Source organism: Protopterus annectens, chromosome 8.part0 (assembly GCF_019279795.1).
Source record: "Protopterus annectens isolate FY-2018-M chromosome 8.part0, PAN1.0, whole genome shotgun sequence".
NCBI classification, from domain to species: Eukaryota; Metazoa; Chordata; order Ceratodontiformes; family Protopteridae; genus Protopterus; species Protopterus annectens.
In genome coordinates this window covers 603989228-604011752 of record NC_056741.1, presented here as the reverse complement: position 1 = coordinate 604011752, position 22525 = coordinate 603989228, and the positions used below count along the sequence as shown (strand labels likewise).

Here is a 22525-nt window from a genome sequence, read left to right as displayed (position 1 = left end):
TCATGGGTACATGTTTTTTTCCAAAGGGGATAACTATACATTTCTTGGCATTAAGCTTGAGCCCATGGCTCTGGTGCCAGGCATCTGTTTCTGTAAGGCCCTTTTGTAGAATATCCACATCATTTGGGGATTCAATAATGGCCCCCAGTTTGCAGTCATCTGCAAACTTTGTTAGCCAGAGTCCCTTAGTGTTGGCCTGTACTTCAGAGAAGTAGATGCCAAACAAGAGTGGTCCCAGGACTGAACCCTGAGGTACTCCACTTGTCACTTGTCTGGAGCTGGATTTGGAGTTGGCTACTTTTACAGTCTGGGTTCTGTCAATAAGCCAGTTGGCAACCCATCGAGTGACATAGGGATTTATGCCCAGCTTAGTAAGTTTATCTATGATTCCAGAGTGGGGGATGGTGTCGAAGGCCTTGGCAAGGTCCAGATAGGCTGTGTGGACTGCCTTACCCTCGTCCACAGCTCAGGAGACACTAGTTAAGTGTTTGGTTTGTTAACAGGGTGAACCCTACTGGACATAGTTTATTTTCAGACGGTAATAGAGGGGCAGAAGCCACCAAACAAGATCATTTACATGAGACATGGTGCAAAATATGGAAGACAAGTGCATGTAATCAGGCTACATTTCAAAAGTAGTTGGAGTCATTCTCTGAGAATAGACTGCAAAAAACATTCATTTTACTGTATAGTTGCAGAGCAGAAATGTATATTTAAAACTGAACTGAAAAAAAAGCAGCAGTATGGTACAGTATATTTTGTTGTATTAGTGTATCTAGGGGTACATTGATAAACACTCAGTTATAACAGTTCTGTATTGCCAAATGGTCATTTAAATGTAAATATACATTGTACAATTATTAAGAATAGATGTGATACTGTTTACACTGTATCACCAAGAAATGACTTCAGTCCTTAGGATATTTACTTTGTGTACATATAAGACTTTAGTGAATGAGAATGTGGAGAGGAGGAAAAAGGATGGCTTGAGGGGGGTGTTAACAGTTAGTGGTATTTATTTCCAGTGTGGTAACTGGGTAAGTGAACGAGACCCCTTTTCAGCCATGATCTAGGCCAGGGACACGGTGGTAATATACAAAACGAGAATACAACAAATAGCTTGTATTACTTAATATACACACTGACAGTCATTTTTACAGTTTGTACATTTTCACATTATATGCAGTTAGGATTAGATTTTGTACACACAGAAAGCTGGGTGCTAAGATATAACAATGCAAGTCCTTGATTTGACTTGGGTTTGAGATGTCAAGATTAGCCTTTCTCCTGAAATAGTCTGTTAGCAGATGCTCTTTTAGTTTGGGTTTGAATATTTCTGGTACGTTTTGGTATGTCACGTCTCCTGATAGTTTATATTAAATTGCAGGGCCCATCTTTGAGAAAACTCTTCCCTTCTGGAGGCTTTGAATCAGGGTCTGATAATGATTAGGGCATCTTCCTGACTCTCAGTGCATAGCTGTGACATTTACTTGTAAATTTAATTGGGGGGGGCAATCTCCCATTTTTAGAACTTATCGATTTGTGACTTAACTAGCAGGGCTGATGTTTCTGTGACAGGCAGCTAGCTGACAGTGTTGAGTATGTGAATCTGCAAGCAGGACAAATATACATATTATATTTACAGTTTGTATTTTTGTGTGTATTGGTGCTCAAGTGCAGTGTTAATTGCAGGAGACCATACTCTTGTCTTAGGTTTAAAAGCATTCCTGGCTATAGACTTGTTATTGAGGGATGAGCAGGTGTCGCATAACATTTGTCAGAAAAAATAGTGTAATGGGTATAGACACTGGAGGGAGGGTTAACTGATATGGTGTTTGAGAAGGCAGGTTGGATGGGAAAAAAACAGCTAGTTATGTAAGGTTGTGAAAGAAACAGTGGTTTGGGAGAAATGAGGCTAGAGGGAGTTAGGGGAATAGAAAATGTTTGTCAGTATGTTAAAGCTGCTTTTTAGAGTATTCTTTTTAAGGAAGATGTCCATGGAATCTGCAGTTCTTTAGTGGATTTATAAAACTCCCTTTAGAGTAGGTTATTTGGTTCTTCAAAGATACCTGCGTTAGAAAACAGCTTTGTTGACCAGAGAGTCTCTGAACTTCAAGGACTTTTTCTAAATAGTTTAGGCTTTCATTTTCAAGTGATACCTTTCTGCCTAAGGTTTTGTCAATCTAATAAAAAAATATTTTGTTCTCTTGCCATCCACACTGTCTTTATGAGGCAGTTGTGTACTTTGACTCTCTCTACTGCTGTGGGCTTGCATGTCTAGAATAAAGCTGTGTGAGAATTCTGACCATTTCCTATTGCATAAAGTGGAATGTATATAGGAGTTTCTATGTAATTGGCTTTAAACCTTTTTGTAACAATGTAAACAATCCACTTACATACAGGTTAAAACTTATTTTATTAAGTTTCCTTCTAGTTTATTGGCTTTCTCATCGGATTCTTCCATCCACATTTCTAACATTATAAGCTGGATTCCCATTCTAGGGGTAGAAAATTTTTGATGACACATTAGTTCAGAGTATGAAAGCAGATGTTTCTAGGATTCATTGCATAGGAATCTACCCAAAGGTGGTAAAAGGAAGTAAAGAAATGCTATATTACATTTGTGTAAGGTACCCTTTATAAAGTTGAAGGTTAATTTCTTGTATATTTTCAGTAATAGGAACCCCTGTCCTTCCCCTTTGCTTGTGGACTTTGTCTAGTTGTCTGTGGAGGTAAATTAAGAAGTTGCAGTAGAGCTACTGTTAAAGTTAAGATATGCATTCAGAATCCAGTACTGCATAAAATGAGAGAGAGTTTTGCAGATATTCCAGTGATACTGACTGGAAGTGGTGTGCTTGACACTTAAAATAAAGGATCGAGTGTATTGACCATTGCAGATTTGACCATCTTGGCTGATATATTTTGAGGTGTTTTAGCTTCTTGGGTAGTATGTAGGGAAGAATGGTGAGAATTTCTTTTGGAAGCACTGTGGAAAATGAGGCGTTCACTGGGTTCCTTTCTTGTACACCAGCCAGCTGGGATTTCATATGAACATTATTTGCTGAACTATGGTGCCTTATACTGTAAGAATTTGTCTTAGTTTAGTCCTGCCTTATACTGCAAGAATTTATATCTTAGATGAGTTCTTGTAGCTAAAGATTTTTAGGCAAGTACAGGGGCAAAAAGTGATCCCTCGTCATTCTAATTGTTTATAGTACTGACATCCTTTTCTGAGCACATTCATTACTTGCTGAGATAGTGCTGATTTCTAGTTTTCTTTAAAATAAGGTTTTATACACACTGAAGTATGTTTTACATGTCTTGTTGTTTTATGTATGTAATATGCACATTTCTTTTGTTTCAGGAAGTAACATGCTCCTCCGATGCAGCCACCACTGGAACCCCTGCGAGCCAGCATACTGCAGTACCGTGTGATGGAACTGTTCATCTGCAGACAGGAGGTGGATATTTTGGCCTAACCTTTACTTGTCCTAGTCTCAAAAATCCTATTAGCAAGAAATCCTGCACTCGCAAATTAAAAAGCTGGGCATACAAGCTACGGCACTCAACCAGCTTTTTCCAGAGATCAAGAGTTCAGCAAGGTAGTATGCTCAGTGGTAGGGATGTAGGCTAGGAAATTTCATTTTAGTACTGATTTTTATCCATACCTTTGTTTTATCACTCCACATAAACATTATTACACCTCTCTCCATTGTTGTGGCAGTTTTTTCCTACACATTTAACCTTTCAGGAGATATGGTCATCCCCTGCCCATCCCCTTTCATGGTGTGTTTTTTTTTCTTTACTTTCTATTGATAAGGATAGATTGGAAATGTGATATTTGTAATATGATCCAGTTTCAGCTAAATTAGCTGTGGAAACTCACAGCAGCTAATATATGCGTTTCCCCATTTGTTAGGATTTCTAGAATTTTTTTTGTATTCCTAGGTTCTGATTTCATAGCATATTGAGTCTGACTTTCCATTTTTATGGAACATTTAGTAATAAATGGATTGTTTTGGGTGAGTAGCTAACTTTTAAAATAAATTCAAGGTAAAAATCCTCTTCTTTGGGGCAGTTTCTTGAGTAACTATTCTAAAGCTATTTCTGCAGCATAAACACAACTCATAACCATAGAAGATGGTCAGTTTGGTGGTTGGGACTAACTCCTTAACAGGTCTTTTGATGCTTTGTCATTTTATTATTGTGTATAATACGGTGATCCATGAGGCATGAAGCTACAGATTTTAGAGTTATTTTTTTTCTTTTAAGAATTATGACCCTTATACTTTGTGAGCTACTTGTCACTTTCAGTTGTCTGGAGAAACTGTCTTTATTTTGTGTTATTGGGATGATTTTTTTTTCACTCTTAAGAAAAGTTAGTTTATGTAAAAAGTATATCTTGACGCAGGCTGTAGCACTTTTATATTTGTCTTTAACAGTCCTCCCACATAGGAGTTACTGTAGGAATCACCTTCTTGAATGCTTCAGTGATCTAGTATACCCCAGGCTTTTACTGTATGTAGGTGTCACAACATGTTAACATCTTTACTTATAGCACCAGTAGTTGCATCACTGTATCTTTGTTCTTCCTTAAGATGTAGCTGCTCCTGGAATAACAGAAGGAGTCTGTCTCCAGAGTCAGAAAGCAGTGGATGACAATTTAGAGACAGCTGGCCTTGTGGCACCAAAAGGATCCTTTAAACGGGGACGCTTTCAGGTCTGTCAGTCTTGTTCCTTTTTTTTTTATCTTGGTAATTTGATTGCAGATTATCTTTGGCTGTGTTATAATCACCAAGTCCAGCATCATCAATGGTTCGATAATTCAATTGCCTTTTTAGGGCCATCACCTGTGATACCATTGTGTTACCAGTGGTGGCTTTGCAGTTAATGACAAAGATTGGTGATCTCCTTTAAGTAAATATACTGTTTAATTTCTTTTGCACTGAAGCTTGGATAGATTTTGGTGATATAATTTGCAGTTTATTTCTTTTAAAAGAGAAGCATTGGCCAGATAAGACTCTTTTTCTTTTTTTAATCTGACAGAGAAAATGGTAGTCAAGCAAGCTTCATGTAATTCGTTTTCTCTGTTTTTTTGCAAGATCTTGACCTTTTATGTAAGTAAAGGTCCAGTTCCCCCTGTCTGATTGTCAACTGGCATGAATAGATGGCAGTCTCAGAGTACTGCCCTTAAAAGAAAGCCAGCTATAGACAAAACTGCACCATTACCACTACTCTTTGCTGTCTAAAGTGAGTGTTGACCCAGTATGCTTTGCTGTTCATTGTTTGCTTTCAGGCATCAGCCTTAGTAATGCAAAGTCCATTTTAAAACGGTTTTGTGATTTTACTAATGATGTCCCAAGAGAAGATTATCAACAGATGCTGTTATGGTAACATTTTTTCCTCCAAAGAAAGTGAATGGAAAAAAGAACTAGAGTATTTTATAGATAAAATAAAATATATTAAATTTGAAAAGTATTCAGCCGGCATCAGAAGTGCTACAGGAACAGGCAACTGGGACAGAAAGGCCCAAGGTTCTTGTATGTAGGAGGACTATTTTTTTTCCTCCTGCTATTAGGATTTGTTGCACCACTCCACAGGCTGATGGCAGCTGTAGTTCCCAATTATTTCTAGCATCCAACTTGCCTCAGCAGGGTGTTGCGTGAATTATGTGAAAGAGAGGCAATGCTAAGACAAGACTGTTTCATTGAAATAAATGTTTGATGTAGGAACTTTGGCTGCCTGTCTACTTGAATCGCATTTCTCCTCGGCTGCCTGTCTCCTTGAATCGCATTTTTCCTGAAGTCACTTGCGTACCTTTATTAGAACAAGACGAGGATGGTTTGAGATTGCATTACACAGTTTTGGGTTGATTATCCTTTCCCTATTGCTGTGGCACCATGGAGTTGATATATTTAAATTGTGGTGGTACAGTGGGGCTTGCCCCTTTTCAGCTAAAGGTGTTTTTGATTTGTGCCTTCTCTTTGAATGACATATATTTTGATTGTTCCAAACTATTACACTTCAAACTGTCATAGTAGAAGCTGAGACTTCTTTTCTTGGGATAAGGAAGTTGTCACCCCTTGACATTTGTCCTTAATTATCTGTATGAGTCCTGACATTGTAAGTTTTCAGACTCTGGTGTTGGAAACACCTTCTTTTTCTTCTGATCCTTAACTGGCTTAGAATCCTTTTGGTGTTGGGATATCCATAGACTGGATGTGTATGGGTCAGATTCCCATGTCTTTACCAGATGTTCAGTATGTGGAGCAGAAACGTGACTGGCTATCCGGGGAGGGGGGGAGGGGATAGTCACATGTTCATCTGATGTATTCATAATGGTCATACTGATTATTCTAAATTTTCTACAAGTTTGTTTTGCTTTATTTCAAAAGATTACTCCAATTTCAGCAGCCACTCAAAATTGCTACTAAAAAGTGAAGAAGGTTTCATTCTCTTCCTCCACCTTTATGCATCTCAAAGGAAGACAAGATGTTGACTTGTTTTGATCAGAGTACTTTTGTACCCACTCCAGGACCTTGTCCTATGGCTACATTATAGTCAACCCATTCATTCCAAGGACACAGGAACCTGGTATTCCTGGGCTGGACGAGAGCCCTACAGCCCATTTGTACCCACCCAGGAATTCTGATCAGTTTTTCCATTACCTAATTAGAGTCAGATGGTAGGAAGCCAGCTAGTTTGCTGATACTAGGAGGTAGGCTACACTCTGCTATTGGGAGCACCCTCCCCCCTCAGCATATCCGTTGTTGTTATTTTTACCAAGAAGTGTGCCTCCATATGTGGGTTTTGGCTGTATTGGCACTAAGCACTATGACAGGCTCATCTGTCTCAAACTCCACTGTATAATAATTAGTGCTCCCGCTAGGTGCCATCCTTGTGGCAAGCCAAAGCCACCTCCTGTCACCCAGAGTAGGTGAGCCACAATGGCTAACTATCCCCATCAGTCAGCTACTACAGACACCCAAGCCGCTACTTACTTGGATTGCCTACACCACAGAGTTGGCGTTGATGAGAGTACTTTGCCCTTTGGTTTTGGTTTGGATATTGAATACTGTCTATAGAAACTGAATATTCATCATAATGATCACTGCTGCAGTAGTCTTAGCTATATGAAGTGGGGTTATGTCCTCATAGGATATAATGGCTAGCCAGCTTCCAAAGCTTCAGGGCATTTTCTGTGTGCCCAAACAGTTGGTCTTCTTGAGTTGAGCTGACTGAAATGTCGGGTTTAAGTGCCAATCCCTTTAGAACTTTCCTGCTGCTAAGAAGAGTGCTCCTCTGATGGCTTTCAAGGATTTTGATGGTCAATCACGCTTTTCCATTGCAGGGCAGATGAGTTCTCTTTGGGAGAAAACCTTCCACGTTACTATTTTTCTTCAGAAAACTTTTTTTTTTTATCCAAGCTTACTTTTACAGCGTTTTTTTGATTTGCTCAAGACTTTTATGTACTTGTAAACAGGAGTGCACTTTTTTTACTTTTATGATAAAAAGTTATTTAAAACTACTTTTTCTGTGTAGAAGCTGTGGTGTTTTACTTTTTGGGACAGAGGAGAGTGTTTAAAGTTTTTTTTTCTGGGAAAGAATCACTTTTTTGCTATTTTCATATTTTAATGCTATTGCTATTAAGCTTACCTGGGAAACATGCACCATTTTTGACGTGACCATTTAACAAAGTAGTGGTCCCTTGTTTAGACCTTCTTCCAGTCACAAAAAGAAAAAGATTGTTAAACAGCCTTTGCTACTATGGTGAGTTGGTAGTTCGCATAATCCATAGGTAGATGACTGCTGTGGCCAAAGCTGGTACTTCAGATATCTCATCTCTTTTTTTTTTGGGATCCCTTTGATGTAGTCCATAAACCACCATGGACTGGTGGTTGGACACATACTTTGTGGTTGTTGTGGTCCCCTCAGTGGGAGGGGAAATCCTTTCTTGTCAGTCATGGGAGAATGGGCAGAGAATGTGCCCCTGCTTTGCCAGAGTGTTGTGCCCATCCCTGGGAGAGCTGTTTCTGGCAATGCTAAGTTTGTTCTTAAACAAATTCCTGTCAGAAAGGGAGAGAACACTTAACATTTATCTTCTCCTGTGTCATTCCTGGGAAAAGTAATTTATTGGGGGTTTGTTCAGGCTGTTGCCCCTTCTTGTAAAGCAGTTTCTGATAAAAGAAAAAAGGATTTCACTTTCCCTGTAGAGGTTCAAGAAATAGAATATGTAGAATATGTTAAAGGGGACAGATGCAGTTTTTTTTCTCCTCAGATTTCTGATTGTGATGAGTGTGGTATCCGGTTCTCCTTCTAGTGGACATCCCTCAACCCCTGTATCGATGGTTGGTGGGGCCTCCGAGGGAGTAGCAGAATTGGTAGGCCTTGAAACTTTGGCCTTCTTTTTAGGCTGCTCTGCCTCGGCAGCCGACTCTGGATCCATTTATAAAGCTAGTCTTTTTAACTTCTGGTTCTCTAGGTATAAATCTAGGGCTGCCAGATGACTGCGGAGAGTTTTGGGAATAAACGAGTTTTGGGAATAAACAACTGGCAAATGCTGCAGGTAGTGTGGTCTTGCTCCTGGCCCAAACAGAACAAAGAGTTCATGGGAGTCTTTGTGCGGAACTTGACGTCTGCACCTACATTTCCCCTTCTTAGCAGACATTGGCTAAGAAAACAAGCAACAACCAAAGCTCAAGCAAGGATAGTAAAGGGTTTCCCCAATGGGGTACTTATCTTTAGACATCTTGAAGACAGCAGAGTGATCGATCTGATGATCGACTGCTCAGAGAAGATGTTCTTCGTGTTTCACTGTTGCAGTCATACTTGGGTTATCTGCCTGCAGATAGCTCTCATCAGCCCGAATAACAGAGTCTTGGGATTTCTCCGTCGGATGCGGTCGCCTCTTCCATGACATCAGTTCATCAGGGGTATAAAACATGCAGCCGACGCCACTACATCAGCCTTTCTTGCTGAGAAGAAGCCTGAAGCAGAAGCAGTTCACAAGTGCCGGTCTTGCAGGGCTGCTGTCACTGGGTCTGTACTGAGAAGGCATGCTTGGCTAAAGGAACAAGTCTTGCCTGACCATGTCAAAGCAAAATTACTAGATGTTCATTAAGTCAAGAGCATTTGTTTGACACAAAAGCAGAAGAAGTTCTTAAAAAGATGGAAGAAAAAGCTAAATTTATGCAAACCATCAAAGATTTCTTACAGGTGCAGCCACCTAGATTCAGTAGGCATCGGCCTTCAAAAAAACTGGTCCTTTCCAGTCCCTATCAGTCCTTCTCAGTCCAAACCCAGGGGAAACAGACCACCAAGACTACAGTCTCAGGGTATTCAGAGATCTAAACAATGGAGTGTTTCCTCCTGAAAACCAGGAGTGGCAAGCCACCACCGTATGGAAAAAGTTCACAGTGACTTTCCAATTATCCTTCCCAGCCCTGCCCAAGTATTTGCGCCCCTAGGAGTAAAACTCGCTCTTCATGCAAAAAACTGGATGTCCATTACTCAGGACCAATGGGTTCTAAACATTGTATCCCAGGGATGCAGATTCTACTTCCACTCACTGCCAATACCAAGCAGGTTGCCGGACCTTCCTCCAAACCAGTGGGCAGAGGCTCAAAAGCACGTACTTTCCCTTCTCCATATCAGGGCTATTCAACCTGTTCCAGTAGAACAAAGGGGACAGGGTTTCTACTCCAGACTGTTCCTGGTGCCCAGAAAATAGCACTCATGGTGCCCTGTCCTGGATCTATCAATACTCAACACCTTTCTGGTGGTCCCAAAATTCAAAATGCTTACACTGCAACAGTTTCTTCCTATGCTAGCCAAGGATGCCTGGTTAGTCACCCTAGACTTAAAAGAAGCTTATCTGCACATCCCCATAAGGGAGTCTTGCAGGAAATATCTAAGTTTCAGGGCAGGGTCTATGCACTATCAGTTCTCTGCACTTCCCTTTGGCTTATCTACTGCACCCAGAGTATTCACAAAATGCCTGGCTCCAGCCATTGCATACTGCAGGCAGAGAAATATTCAAATCTCCCCATACTTGGACGATTGCCTGATTCAGGCAGACAGTCAGGAATTGCTACTTCAGCACCTGGCATTTGTAAAAAGACATATAACTTCACTGGGATATACCATCAACAAAAATAAGTCACAACTGGTGCCCAGCCGACAAATTGTATTCTTGGGAGCAAGCTTGAACACAGCTTCCCAGATGGCATTCCTCACTCCAGAAAAACAGGTCCATTTGACAAACTATTTCAAACTAATGGCCAACAAAACCCAGCTATCTGCAAGGAAAATACTGCAAGCCCTAGGGTTCATGGCCACATACATTATGCTAATTCCATATGCAAGACTGCATATGAGGAAACTTCACTGGTACTTAAAAAGTCTCTGGTGTCAACATTCTCAGGACCTGGAAACAGTGATTCCTGTCATACCTTGTCTAAGGGCAGAGTTCCTTTGGTGGGCAGAAGCATGCAACCACAACAAGGGATATCCTTTCACTCAACACCTCACCACCCAAACCCTGACAACAGACGCATCAGACTATGCATGAGGGGCTCACATGGCAGGCAAATGCATTCAAGACAAAAAGAGCCCAGAACAAATTCCCCTGCATATCAATCAAAAAGAGATGCTAGCTGTACAGTATGCGCTGGCAGTCTTCAAATACCTTATCCTTCCAGGACAGCTCCTGATAAAGACAAGACAACACCACAGTTATGTGGTACATAAACAAGCAGGGCGGAACTCATTCTTACCCACTTTGCAGGTTAGTCATGGCTCTGTGGAACACAGCCTTGAGCATCCAAGTGCACCTGCAAGCAAAATTCCTGCCAGGCAAGCAAAATTCACTGGCAGACAATTTAAGCAGAAATCTACTGGACCCTCACGAGTGGAAACTGGAACCCAACTCATTCAAACTTCTAACCCAGAGGTGGGGAACACCGGAGGTGGACCTTTGATTCCCCGCAAAACCACCAATTGAACAAATTTTGCACCAGGAACCCTCACAGCAGAGCCTGGAAGGTGGACAACCCTAACTTTTACATGGGAAAACCTCTCAATTTATGCCTTTCCTCCTCTGCCCCTCCTCTCAAACGTGCTACTCAAGATCAAGCAGGACAGGCCAAGGGCAATCCATATTGCACCAGACTGGCCACGCCAATACTGGTACCCACTCCTATGCAGTCTGACAGCAGTGCCACCCTGGCACCTACTTCAGACACCTTCCCTGCTGTCTCAGCAGGAGGGACAGATTTTGAATCCACAGCTGCAAACCCTAAACTTTGCAGCCTGGGTTATCCCTTGAATACACCACCAGCATCCCTCAGCAAACAGGTGCTGGACATCATCCTTGCGGCCAGAAGGCCTAGTACTAGGAAATCCTATGCTGAAAAGTGGAAAAAATATTGTTCTTGGAGTCAGTCTCAAGGAAAGGACACAGCTGTGCCCAACTTACCTCAAATCCTTGATTACCTAGCAGAGCTGCTCCAGAGAGACCTATCCTTCTCATCCATTATGATTCATACCTCTGCCATCTCAGCTCATTATAATACTGAGCCTCCCCTCTTTTTTCACCCTCTCATCAAACAGTTCCTGAGAGGAGCTAACAATTTAAGGTCCCCTAGGATAGCTCCCACCCCGGCCTGGGACCGTAACTTTGTACTGGAGAAGCTCGCACTTCCCCCTTTTGAACCTGCTGCTTCAGCAGAGTTAAAATTCCTCTCTTGGAAAACAGCCTTACTTCTAGCTATTACTTCAGCAAGAAGAGTGTCTGAGTTACAGGCACTAATGGCGATGGAACCCTTCATTATTTTCCATGCTGACAGGGTTTCCCTCAGGACTAACCCTTCCTTTATGCCCAAGGTGATATCCAGTGTGGCTTTAAACCAATCCATCCATTTGCCAACCTTTTTTCCCTAATCCTCAGAATAAAGGGGAAAGGATCCTGCACTCCTTGGACGTGCACAGACAGCTCAGGTTCTACCTTGACAGGACTAAGCCTTTCAGAAAATCTGACCAGCTGCTAGTCAGCTTTGCTACAGGGGCAGTGGGCAAGGCCATTTTGAAGCAAACCATTTCCAAACGGATAGCACACTGCATCCATTTCTGCTGCAAGCACCATGCAAAACCTACCCCTCTGGGGTTCAGAACTCATTCCACTAGAACTACTTCAACCTCTACAGCATTTCTCAGGGGAGTCCCTACTAGGGACATCCTGGAAACTGCAACCTGGAGTTCTGTACACACCTTCATCAAGCATTACCACTTATCTATTTTTTCTAAATCCAGAGCTGGATTTGCTACAGTAGTCTTACAAGGCCTGCTAGCCAGCCCCAACACTTCTTGACTGCATGCACCCTTCCTCAGCTTTGGGAGTAAACCCAAGTGTGATGACTGCAACAGTGAAACACAAATAACATAGTACAGTTGTGTACACTTACCATAAATGTAGATGTTCAAGTGTATTCACTGTTGCAGTCCTGGTTTCCCTCCCTCCAGCCCCCTGGCTTTCTCTATCCTTTCTACCTATCCTCTTTATGGCCATCCTTTATGACAGGGGTATTTACTTTTTACTGGAGGTGTTCCACACCATGTAATAGCTTCCTATTTTGAGGGCTCCTGACATCTGGGGCAAGAAAAACTGATGTAATGACGTCGGCTGCATGTTTTATACCCCTGACTTCATGGAAGAGGCGACAGCATCTGAGACAGAAATCCCAAGACTGGTATTCAGGCCGACTGAGGGCTACCTGCAGGCAGATAACCCAAGTGTGATGACTGCAACAGTGAATACACTCGAACATCTACATTTATGTAAGTGTACACAACTATACTTTCTGAGGTCTGTGCATGCAGATGTCACATTTAAGGCCCTTGATTTATGGCCCTGCGTGTGATGTCCCACGCACTAGCAGCTTTGCATAGGAGCCAACGTTCAGGTTGCCTGAGGCAGAGGATCCCCACAGTAACAATACTGCAACACGGAAGAGAAGGACATCTATGGTTATGGTAAGATTTTACACAAGTATTCTTTCTCTTCTTTTCTGAAACTGTTTCCAGGATGAACCAATGTTTTCAGTGGGAAATTTAAGATTTTTTAGTCCCTAAGAAAATATTTTGATGTGTTAAACTGAAAAAGTTTTTTTCATAGTCTGCAGTTTCCATGAGAGTCAGCCTGGTGCCCCTAAGAAAGCAGACAGATTGTATAAAGTTCCTCAGTCTTTCGAGTTTTTAAAGCCCCAATCTCAGACATGGCCCAGCAGCTGTATCTTTAGTAAATCCAGCTGATGCTAAACATGTTAATTCTAATCTCCCCACTTCTGATAATGATGCGAAAGTTTTTGATAAATTGGGAGGAAAAGAGTGTGGTTTTGCAGCTTTGATTTTTAGTATTCTAAACTGTCAGGCTCTTATGTTGACATTTATCCTGACTAATTGTGAAAGTATGAGGAATATTTTGGCTTCAGTTTCCTCTTGTTAGGAAAAATCTGCTTTGTGTAATTTAGTTTCTGCTATTTCTCAGGGCTCTACTCGTGTGAAGTGTGTTTGACTTCTTTAGATACTATTACTAGGGCTGCTGCTACTATAGCTGTTATAAGGAGGCTTGCCTAGCTGCTTACTAAGAACCTCTCAGAAGATGCCAAGGATGAAATTTTGAATCCTTCCTTGGACAGAGGTTTAGTTTTTGAACCTTCTGCTGCAGAGGTTATCAAAAAGTGTGATAAGAGGGAAAAGATGATTAATGGAATCGTTCAGGTCATTCAAGCCCTCCTTTTCTTAGACTTCCAAGGGATTCCCTACTTCGTCTAAAACTGTGTGTGTGTGTGTGTGGGGGGGGGGGGGGCAGTGTCTGCAGAATGCTGATAAGCAGATGTTTTAAAAAGCAATGGCAGGGAGGTTTCAAAAAGAAAGTAGGACCTCCTCCCAGAACAAAGGACTGTCAAGTCTGAATGACTATGTGAAGGATCTTGCCCCCCCCCCCCCCAAGCAGTCCTTTAATCCTTTCTGAAAGTGTGAATTTCCATTCCTGTTTTTGGCAACAGGTTATTGCAAACAAATGGGTCCTGAATGTAATCCATCTAGGCTACAGATGGCAGTGGAAGGAACTTCCTCCTTTTTAGGGGATTCCTCCTCATCTGTCAGACCATACTTTTGTCTTCTTGTTTTATATTATATTCTGTTTCAGGAAATAATGGAAATTGTTTTCCTCTGCAGTTAGGGGTAGAATTTTACTCAAGAAGGTTTTAGTGCCAAAAAAGAAAATTCTTGGAGACCTTTCTGGATCTTTCTTTCCTGAACCAATTTGTTATAGTGCCCAAGTTAAAAATTCTTTCACTTCACAGCCCGTTATTCCTCCTTCCTCATTTGAGCTTTCTAATAACCTTAGATTTAAAAGATGCATATGATCACATTCCTGTTCATCTAGATTTCAGGCCTTTTGTGTGTCTGGATGACATTATCAGTTTTCTGGCTTACTGTTTGGAATATCCAGTGCTCCAAGAGTATACACTCCTATGATAGCCCACTGCAGAGTCTTTACCAAAGTGTCAGGAATCTCATTCCTGGGTCAGAGATCTCCTACATAGTATGAAATTCTATGAGAACTTTCAAATGTCTTTTTCTGACTCCTTACAAGATTGTGTTTCTGGGGTGCCTGGTTAGACACCTTAGTACAAAGAACTTTTATTTCACAGTGAAAAGTGTATCTAGATCTGTTCCTGTGGTCTTCCACTCAGACTTCTGTTTCAGCGAGGAAATTAGTAAGGATTCTGGGTCTCATGGCATCCATGATTCTCACGATACCTTTTTTAAGACTCCACATGAGAAAGGTGTAATGGTATGGGAAATCTTTGGTCCCAGCATCAGCCCCCATGGTCTTTTGAAATTCCAATTCTGATATTTGTAAAAAAGGAAATCAGACGGGCTTCTTCTTCTTCTTTCGGCTGCTCCCGTTAGGGGTCACCACAGCAGATCAACTGTTTCCATTTCTTCCTGTCCTCTGCATCTTGCTCTATCACACCAATCACTTTCATGTCCTCTCTCACCACATTTTATTTTATTTTACATTTGTTGACCGGGCCAGTCCAGCTGGATATATGTCCATTTTCAGTGGAGGCCCAGGGAGAAAAACTCCACAAATTACAACAACATAAAAGGTCAAGAAAAAAGACAATAACAGTATAATTTGGTACATAAGAAGTTTTAACAATTATAGTGCAAGCCTAAGATTATATATTTTATATTTCAGTAGGAAAAAGGAAAAATTTATCTAAGAATAGATGAATAAGACTAATACATTTGTATTAGAAATGTAGTACAAATCGTTATAACATATTACAAAATTAGATACACCTAGTAATTTATGATGAGATACTAAGGTCTCACAAAAACCTAAGAAAGAAAAACACTAGAGATCAATAGATAGAGTATAGAAGAACAGCAAACAAGGATGGATTTCTAGTGTTATTTAACACATAGGTTGTGATACTATATGAAGGTGTTTGATCATTCCACAGTATATACTTATTTACATGAGAAAAAATCCTAAGGAAGGTTAAGCTCACTAAAAATTAGTGAGACAACACAAGATCATGATCATGGAAGGCTAGGAATTGTGGAAGTCTAGTTAATAGTTAGGTACTTAGTCTGGGTTAACACAGGCGCATAGCCAGTGTGATTTGAGGTAGGGTTTAAGCTTGCTTTTAAATAAGCTGACAGAGGATATTGAGGTTACCTGGCTTGGGAGGATGTTCCAGGCTTTACCTACTGTATTGGAGAACAAGGTGTCATCAGCTAAGTTGTTGGATTTTGATATTTGTACAAGTAGGTTATTAGCTGAGCGTAAGGTCTTGAGGTTATTATAGGACTAGGGATGTAAGTATGGGTGTATTTTGAGGTAAATACAGGATCTTATGGGCTACTATTAATTGATTAAAAAGTATTAAATTTGGCAGCTCTAACCATCCTAACTGATTCAGATTGTTACAGTGATGAGTTCTATAGGAGGACCCAGCTGCAAATCTGACAATATTGTTGTAGGAGGATGTACGTTTACTCAGATTACTTCTACATATTTTGGTATAGATAGGGGAGGCATAGAGCAAGGTAGAGATGAGGTGGGTACGAGCAATAGTAACCCTGGCTGGAGGTGTAAGAAAGGGTTTTTTATTCTATAGAGGGAACCTAGTTTCTTTTTTACTATTTTTATGGTGTTATTAATGTGAGGTTCAAAGGACAAGTTGTTCTCTATTAGCACCCCAAGTAGTTTGGTGGTTGGTTCAGGAGATATTATAGTTGCATCATTTGAAGTAATAGTAAAGTTAAGTGGGGAGGTTCTGCGGGTGGGGGTAAATAGTAGCATTTTTGTTTTTTTGGGGTTAAGGATAAGACGTCTTTGTAGGAGCCAGTTTTCAACTGTACTAAAGGTCTTTTGGGTTAGTGACTGAAGTTCAGATTGAGAAGCAGCAGCGCATATGGGTGTAGAGTCGTCAGCGTATTGGATACAGTCAGCTTGAGGAATTACAGAATGAAGGTCATTTGTAAAGATGGAGAAGAGTAATGGGCCTAATATAGATCCTTGCGGGACCCCTAGAGTGACTGGGATGTGGGAAGATGAAGTATTTTCCCATAGTACAGCCTGTTGCCTGTTATGAAGGTATGATTGGAACCACTGTATAGTATGGTTGTCCAATGACAGGTTTTTGAGTTTGTCTATAAGGAGGTGGTGATTCACCATGTCAAATGCTTTGGACAGGTCAATAAAAACAGCTAAGGATAAAGTATCAATATTACGATTACTGTTAATACGGTTAGTGAAGGATAAGAGAGCAGAGGTGGTGCTATGAAATGGTCTAAAGCCATGTTGACAGGGTGCTAATACATTGTGATCGAGTAGGTAGGTTAACAGTTGTATGTGTATACATTTATCCATTATTTTTGCCAAAGGAGATAGAATAGCTATGGGCCTATAATTGGACAACTCTTTGGAGTTACCGCCCTTATGCAGGGGAATTATGTGAGAGACCTTCCAGATTAGGGGAATAGATCCTTCAGAAATAGTTATGTTAATGAGGATGGATATGGGGTAGGGCTATGACTTTAGCAGTTTTTTGCAGGTATTCTGCAGGTAATTTATCAGCAGAGAGAGTAGTGGGTTTAAGTTTCTGTATGAGGTTACAGATAAGTGGAGTGGGCACTGGCTGAAAATGAAATTGATGAGAATTATTGGTAAAGGTTGTGGCAGAGCCTGGGGTGCTAGGGGATAGCTGGTTGGCTAGGGATTGTATGGTTTCAGTGAAAAAAGTATTAAATGAGTCAGCTATTTGGATGGGATTGTTGTGATCAGAGCCAGAGGGAGTACTTGAGCATCCAGGGTGTAGGAGGTTATTGATACCTCGCCAGAATTTTTGGGGATTATTTTGGTTGGTTTGTTGTAGTTGGTAGTAGTAGCTTCTTTTTTCGGCTAATATGGCTTTTTTGTTTCATTTCTTAGCTGTCTGAATTGCAGGTGGTCTGAGGAGCTTTTTGTTGAGCGCCATTTGGCCCATTGTTTATTTCTTTGGAGGATTTTTTTTGGTCGTTTTGGTGAGCCATGGTGCCGGTTTGGTTCTAATTCTAACTTTGCGTAATGGGGCATGGCTGTCTAAAATGGTTAGAAATTTAGAGTTAAAGTATTTCACGGCATTATCTATTGGGTGACCAGTCACAGGTGACTAGTTCAGCTTGAAAGTGAGCAGGGTTAAAATTTTTGGTAGTGCGAATAGTTCTACAGATGGTAGAGTTTAGAATGACAGTTTTTGTTCTGATTAAATAGGTAAGCAAGTGATCACTTATGTCCTCAGGGAGGGTGCCTGTTTTATAGTTTAGTTGGGGGGTATTGGTGAGTATCCAGTCAAGGGTACTAGTTTTGTTGTTAGTTTTATTGGTGCGGGTTGGGGATGTTATAGTTTGGGTAAAACCATATAAGTTGATATGAGTTGAAGGCTGCTCAGATATACAAGAGTTCCAGTTAATGTTAAAATCTCCAAGTATAATGGTTTCTTGGGGGTAGTTACTAGAGAGCCAGCTGAGGATAGCCTCTAATGTGTTGATGTTATTGCATGGGGGAAGATAGACACATGATAGATATATGGCTTTGCTTTTGTTAAGCTGAATCTTAGTTAGAAGAATTTCTGCATTGTTGCAAAGTGGAGGTTTGGAGTCTAACAAGGTAACTTGTAATCCATTCTTATAAAGTATGGCTACGCCGCCTCCTTTTTTAGTGTTACGGTCATGTCTTATGATATTATAGCCAGGGGGTAGAACTCCACTGTCTTGTATTGATGGATTAATCCATGTTTCAGACAGACAGAGGATGTCAAAGGAATAAACATCAATAAGGGCATGCAGGTGAGCTATTTTGTTATTGATGCTATGAATATTAAGATGAGCTATCAGGAGAGAGTTGGGGGGCTTGGTAAGTGTCTGTGTGATTGAATTTGTTGGTGTATCACGCTGTGTAGCTGTGATAGTGGTAGGACCTGGGTTAGGGTGTATATCACCATCTAACAGGGAGTGGACATGAACTTTTAGGATGAGTTGTAGAAGTTTAAAAATTAGGTTCTTATTTTTTCTAGCTAGTGGGTTACATTGAGAGATGTGATGGAGTCTATGAAATATGGCTGCTGAGTGCTTAGCTGAGCTGGGGAGGTTGCTAACACTATGAGTGGAACTGGGGGTAAGGACAGAGGTGTGTGTGATGTGGGTATGCAGTCCTAGGAATCTATGGTGTTCGTAGAGAGTAAGTAGATAGGGAATGATAAGTATAATTAAGAGTAGTAATAAAGGTAAGGGTTTACAGGATCCTTGAGCCATTTGTTTAGGTTAAGGTGGTTAAATGTAGGGATATTTGTGGATAGAGTGGCAGGGTAATGGATAAAGGTAAATGAGTGATGGTTCTTTAAGGGGGAGGAGATAGGGGTAAAGTGAGAATATAATAGAGGTAATAGCACTTTAAGGGGAGGAGTTAGAGGTTGGTCCTAATGCATAGGGGTGTGGCAGTTAGAGTATAAGTTTAGGACCACTGGGGGCGGGTGAGATTTGGGGGCAGGGTAGGGGAGCGGAGTGAGCCCGCAGGGCGAACGGAGCGGGATGAGCCACAGAGGAGTTCACCCTAGGAAAACAGAGGAGCAGTAAGCAAAGGTAAGTAAAGCAGCAGAGGGTAAGGTGACATAATGCCTTGATAATAGAATATGCAGAGAGGGTTGGCAGTGAAGAATATTAGAAGAAAGAAAGAATAGAGTGGGAATATTAGCTCTTCCAGAATATTAGAATCCAAGAGCCTGTAAGTTACTTAAAATTGGAGTCAGAATGTTGGTCTAAAGGAAACTATTGCCCTCTAGTGGACAAAAGCTGTATAGCAGAGGCAATATATACTGAGAAAAGAGTGCAGGGCAGTAAGTATGCTATAGAGGATTGAAGAGGAACAACAGTAAAATTACTTGTAGTCTAAGAAGGGGGAAGGGGTGACAGGTATGGGAGCAGATAGTAAAGGCTGCCGGCTGTCCTGGCTGGTGAAAGTAAACTTACAACCTAGGATATCTCACATTAATTGTCTTAAGACTTTGGTTTAAAGTACGTACTTTACTTATAATTAAATTCCCTTGGGGACTGTAGCAGAGGGGAGGAAAGGTTCAGTTCCTTAGTTAGGGGAAACCGCAGTGTGTTGAGGAGAATAGTTGTTTTCAGCACGCATAACAAGTCCTCCTTAATACTGGGAAACCAGGTCGGGCAGTTTACTTATAATTAAATTCCCTTGGGGACTGTAGCAGAGGGGAGGGAAGGGAAGGTTCAGTTCCTTAGTTAGGGGAAACCGCAGTGTGTTGAGGAGAATAGTTGTTTTCAGCACACAGGGCAAGTCCTCCTTAATACTGGGAAACCAGGTTGGGCAGTTTACTTATAATTAAATTCCCTTGGGGACTGTAGCAGAGGGGAGGAAAGGTTCAGTTCCTTAGTTAGGGGAAACCGCAGTGTGTTGAGGAGAATAGTTGATGTGAGTGTGTTCAATCTCGCCGTTTGTTCTTACACATGGGTTCGGAGCCGATCCTCGGCTCCGTGTCGGCTGCTTGGCAAGCTCTGCATCGAGAAGAAGCTCGAGACCAACCTAACTCCCACAATCCCCCTCTGCATTTACCTCAGATCTAGTTTGCCGCTGCAACGTTCGCATCAGTTTGATGAGCTCGAGCAACCTTAAGCTAAGATTTATAATTTTCTTATATTTCTTCTAAATTTTTCTTCTAAAAACATTGTCTTTAAGTGACTGTGTGTGTGTGTTAGTAGTGTTTCGAGGAATTCTCGGTTCCATATAAAGTCTATTTATATACTTTATTAGAGTTTTCCCTCTGGGCCTACCCCACCCTTTAACTTGGATTGACTTTTTACAGGATTTGACAATAAGTTTTCTGGATTAGACAAAATTACTGGACTTGGCATAATATTGACTTTTTCTCTGTATCTAAAATTGTGACATGTCTGAGAAAGCTAAGTCTGGCTTTAAACGCTGCCAATGTGGGCAGAAGATGTCAGTGACTGATAATCATAGTTCCTGCGTCTACTGTCTTGGCCCTCTCCATCTGCAAGAAGACTGCTCTATATGTCATTCTTTCAGTGGAAGGGTCATGACAGATAGGCGCAGGAAACTTATGGATAGGGGGCTTTTGAAGCCTGCCTTTCAAGAGGCTCTGGATGCATCAGACCAGACATCCAAATCCTCGAAGGAATCGAAGACATTGGAGCCCAGGTCATCGGCTCCGAGCTCTTCAGTCAAAGTTCGATCACCGGTTCCACAGACTTCGGGGCCGAGTGTTGAACTGTTGTCAGTTTCCTAGCCTCGAGTCTTGGAACCGGTGACGGAGCTTCCTCCCACGGCACTGTTGAGGTCGGCTCCGTCTTCGATTCCTTCGACGCGCTCTTCCAGGCCCCTCTCCGACACCGATGTAGACCGCGTGGTGCAGAAATTAATGGAGAATACGGCCTTATCCAAACTCATCTCTGTCTCCTCCCAGTTGGTGTCGAGACTCGAAGGCCTTCCCTTATCTCCACCTGTTCCTCCTCCGAGACCTACCCAGTCTTCGGAGCCGGGAGAGGCTGATCTGGTGATTGTGGAGCCCTCTGTGCCAGAACCGTCCTTTTCTCGGTCGGCTCCGTTCACCTCGACTCCGTCGGAACCGGTACCAGAGTCTCGGAGCCGAAGATCCATCCTTGGATCCGGGACTGAGAGTCGGACCGATGTTTCGGTTCCGACTCTCCCTCTCGGGGCCTCGGCTCGGATCGACTCGGCTCCGTCCTCGGGGTCGATGCCTTCGGTGCCTGTCTCGGGGATTCTTCCGATTTCTCGAACCGGAGATACCTCGACTCGGGACCCAGGGGCCTTCGACCTCATGAGGAAGGTGTTGTCTACTCAGACAACCACGTCAGCAGAAACAGCTTCTCCCTCCCATAAAGGACCGTTATCCTCCTCTGCACCCACGGCTACATCTAAGCGTCGAGCACCAGTGTCTCAGCCACCCCTGGAGGGTGCCCCCTCTTCCTCGGAGGCTTCTTCGGATGCCCCCCCCCCGAGGAAGTTCCGAGGAAAAGATTGTGCAAGAGGAGACACTTAGATTCTCCACAAGAATCATTGACATTGGACACTGACTTGGATGAGTCAGAAGGGTCCCCAAAGTCACCCATAGAGGATGTCTCTTTTTCTGACATCCTGGAGATCCTAAAGCAGAGAGGTGATTGGCAATCCCTCCCCCCTTCTGAGGATGAGTCAGTCTTGCTGAAGGCATTCGGTGCTCTCCCTTCCTCCTCCTGGGTCACTCCGCCCTTTGATGAGTTGATGGAGCTGATTGCTCGAAGGGCGTGGGAGACGCCTGACACGGTGGAGCCAGTCCCTAGGAAGCCTAATAAATATATTACTGCCCCTCAGGATAAGACTTATCTGACAAAGGGAGTGCCAGTGGACGCTATGGTGGTGGCAGCGGCCACGAAAAAGGAGATGTCTGAATCTTCCTCATCTGTCCATCCGCCTAACAGAGATTCTAAGACTATGGACAGGTATGGGAAGCGCATTTTTAGTTCAGCGGCTTTTTCTATGCGATCCCTGAACTATTTGACCCACTTCACACGGCTACAGAGGGATCTAATCAAAGAGTTGGGAGATACCCTCCAGGGTACTACAGATGCTACTGTCTCAGAGAAAGTTACAGCACATCTCAATACCCTTACATCTATTACGAACTCGTCCATGAGGCTGATCTCATACGCAGCCGAAGGATCGAGTAGGGCAGCAGCTTCAGCGATTGCTCTTCGTAGACAATCCTGGATGCGCTTATGTTCATTTGCGGAGGCCTTCAAGTCTTCCTTTACTAACGCCCCATTTGATGGTGCCACTCTCTTTGGCCCCAAAGTAAAGGAAACCCTTACCTGGTGTGAGCAAGAGGGAAATACTCTGTCTACTGTCGGAGTCCGTTTTTCCACCCCA

General features: G+C 42.2%; 1 protein-coding gene across 1 annotated transcript in view; it reads left to right on the top strand.

Annotated features, from left to right (window-relative positions):
• Positions 1 to 22525, top strand: part of WNK3 (WNK lysine deficient protein kinase 3) — a gene marked incomplete in the record, with an annotated part of 2462820 nt that overhangs the window by 1751833 nt on the left and 688462 nt on the right. The window contains 2 exon segments of the mRNA XM_044079290.1: positions 3365 to 3461; positions 4599 to 4720. Of these exon segments, the coding sequence (XP_043935225.1) occupies positions 3365 to 3461; positions 4599 to 4720 (219 nt within the window).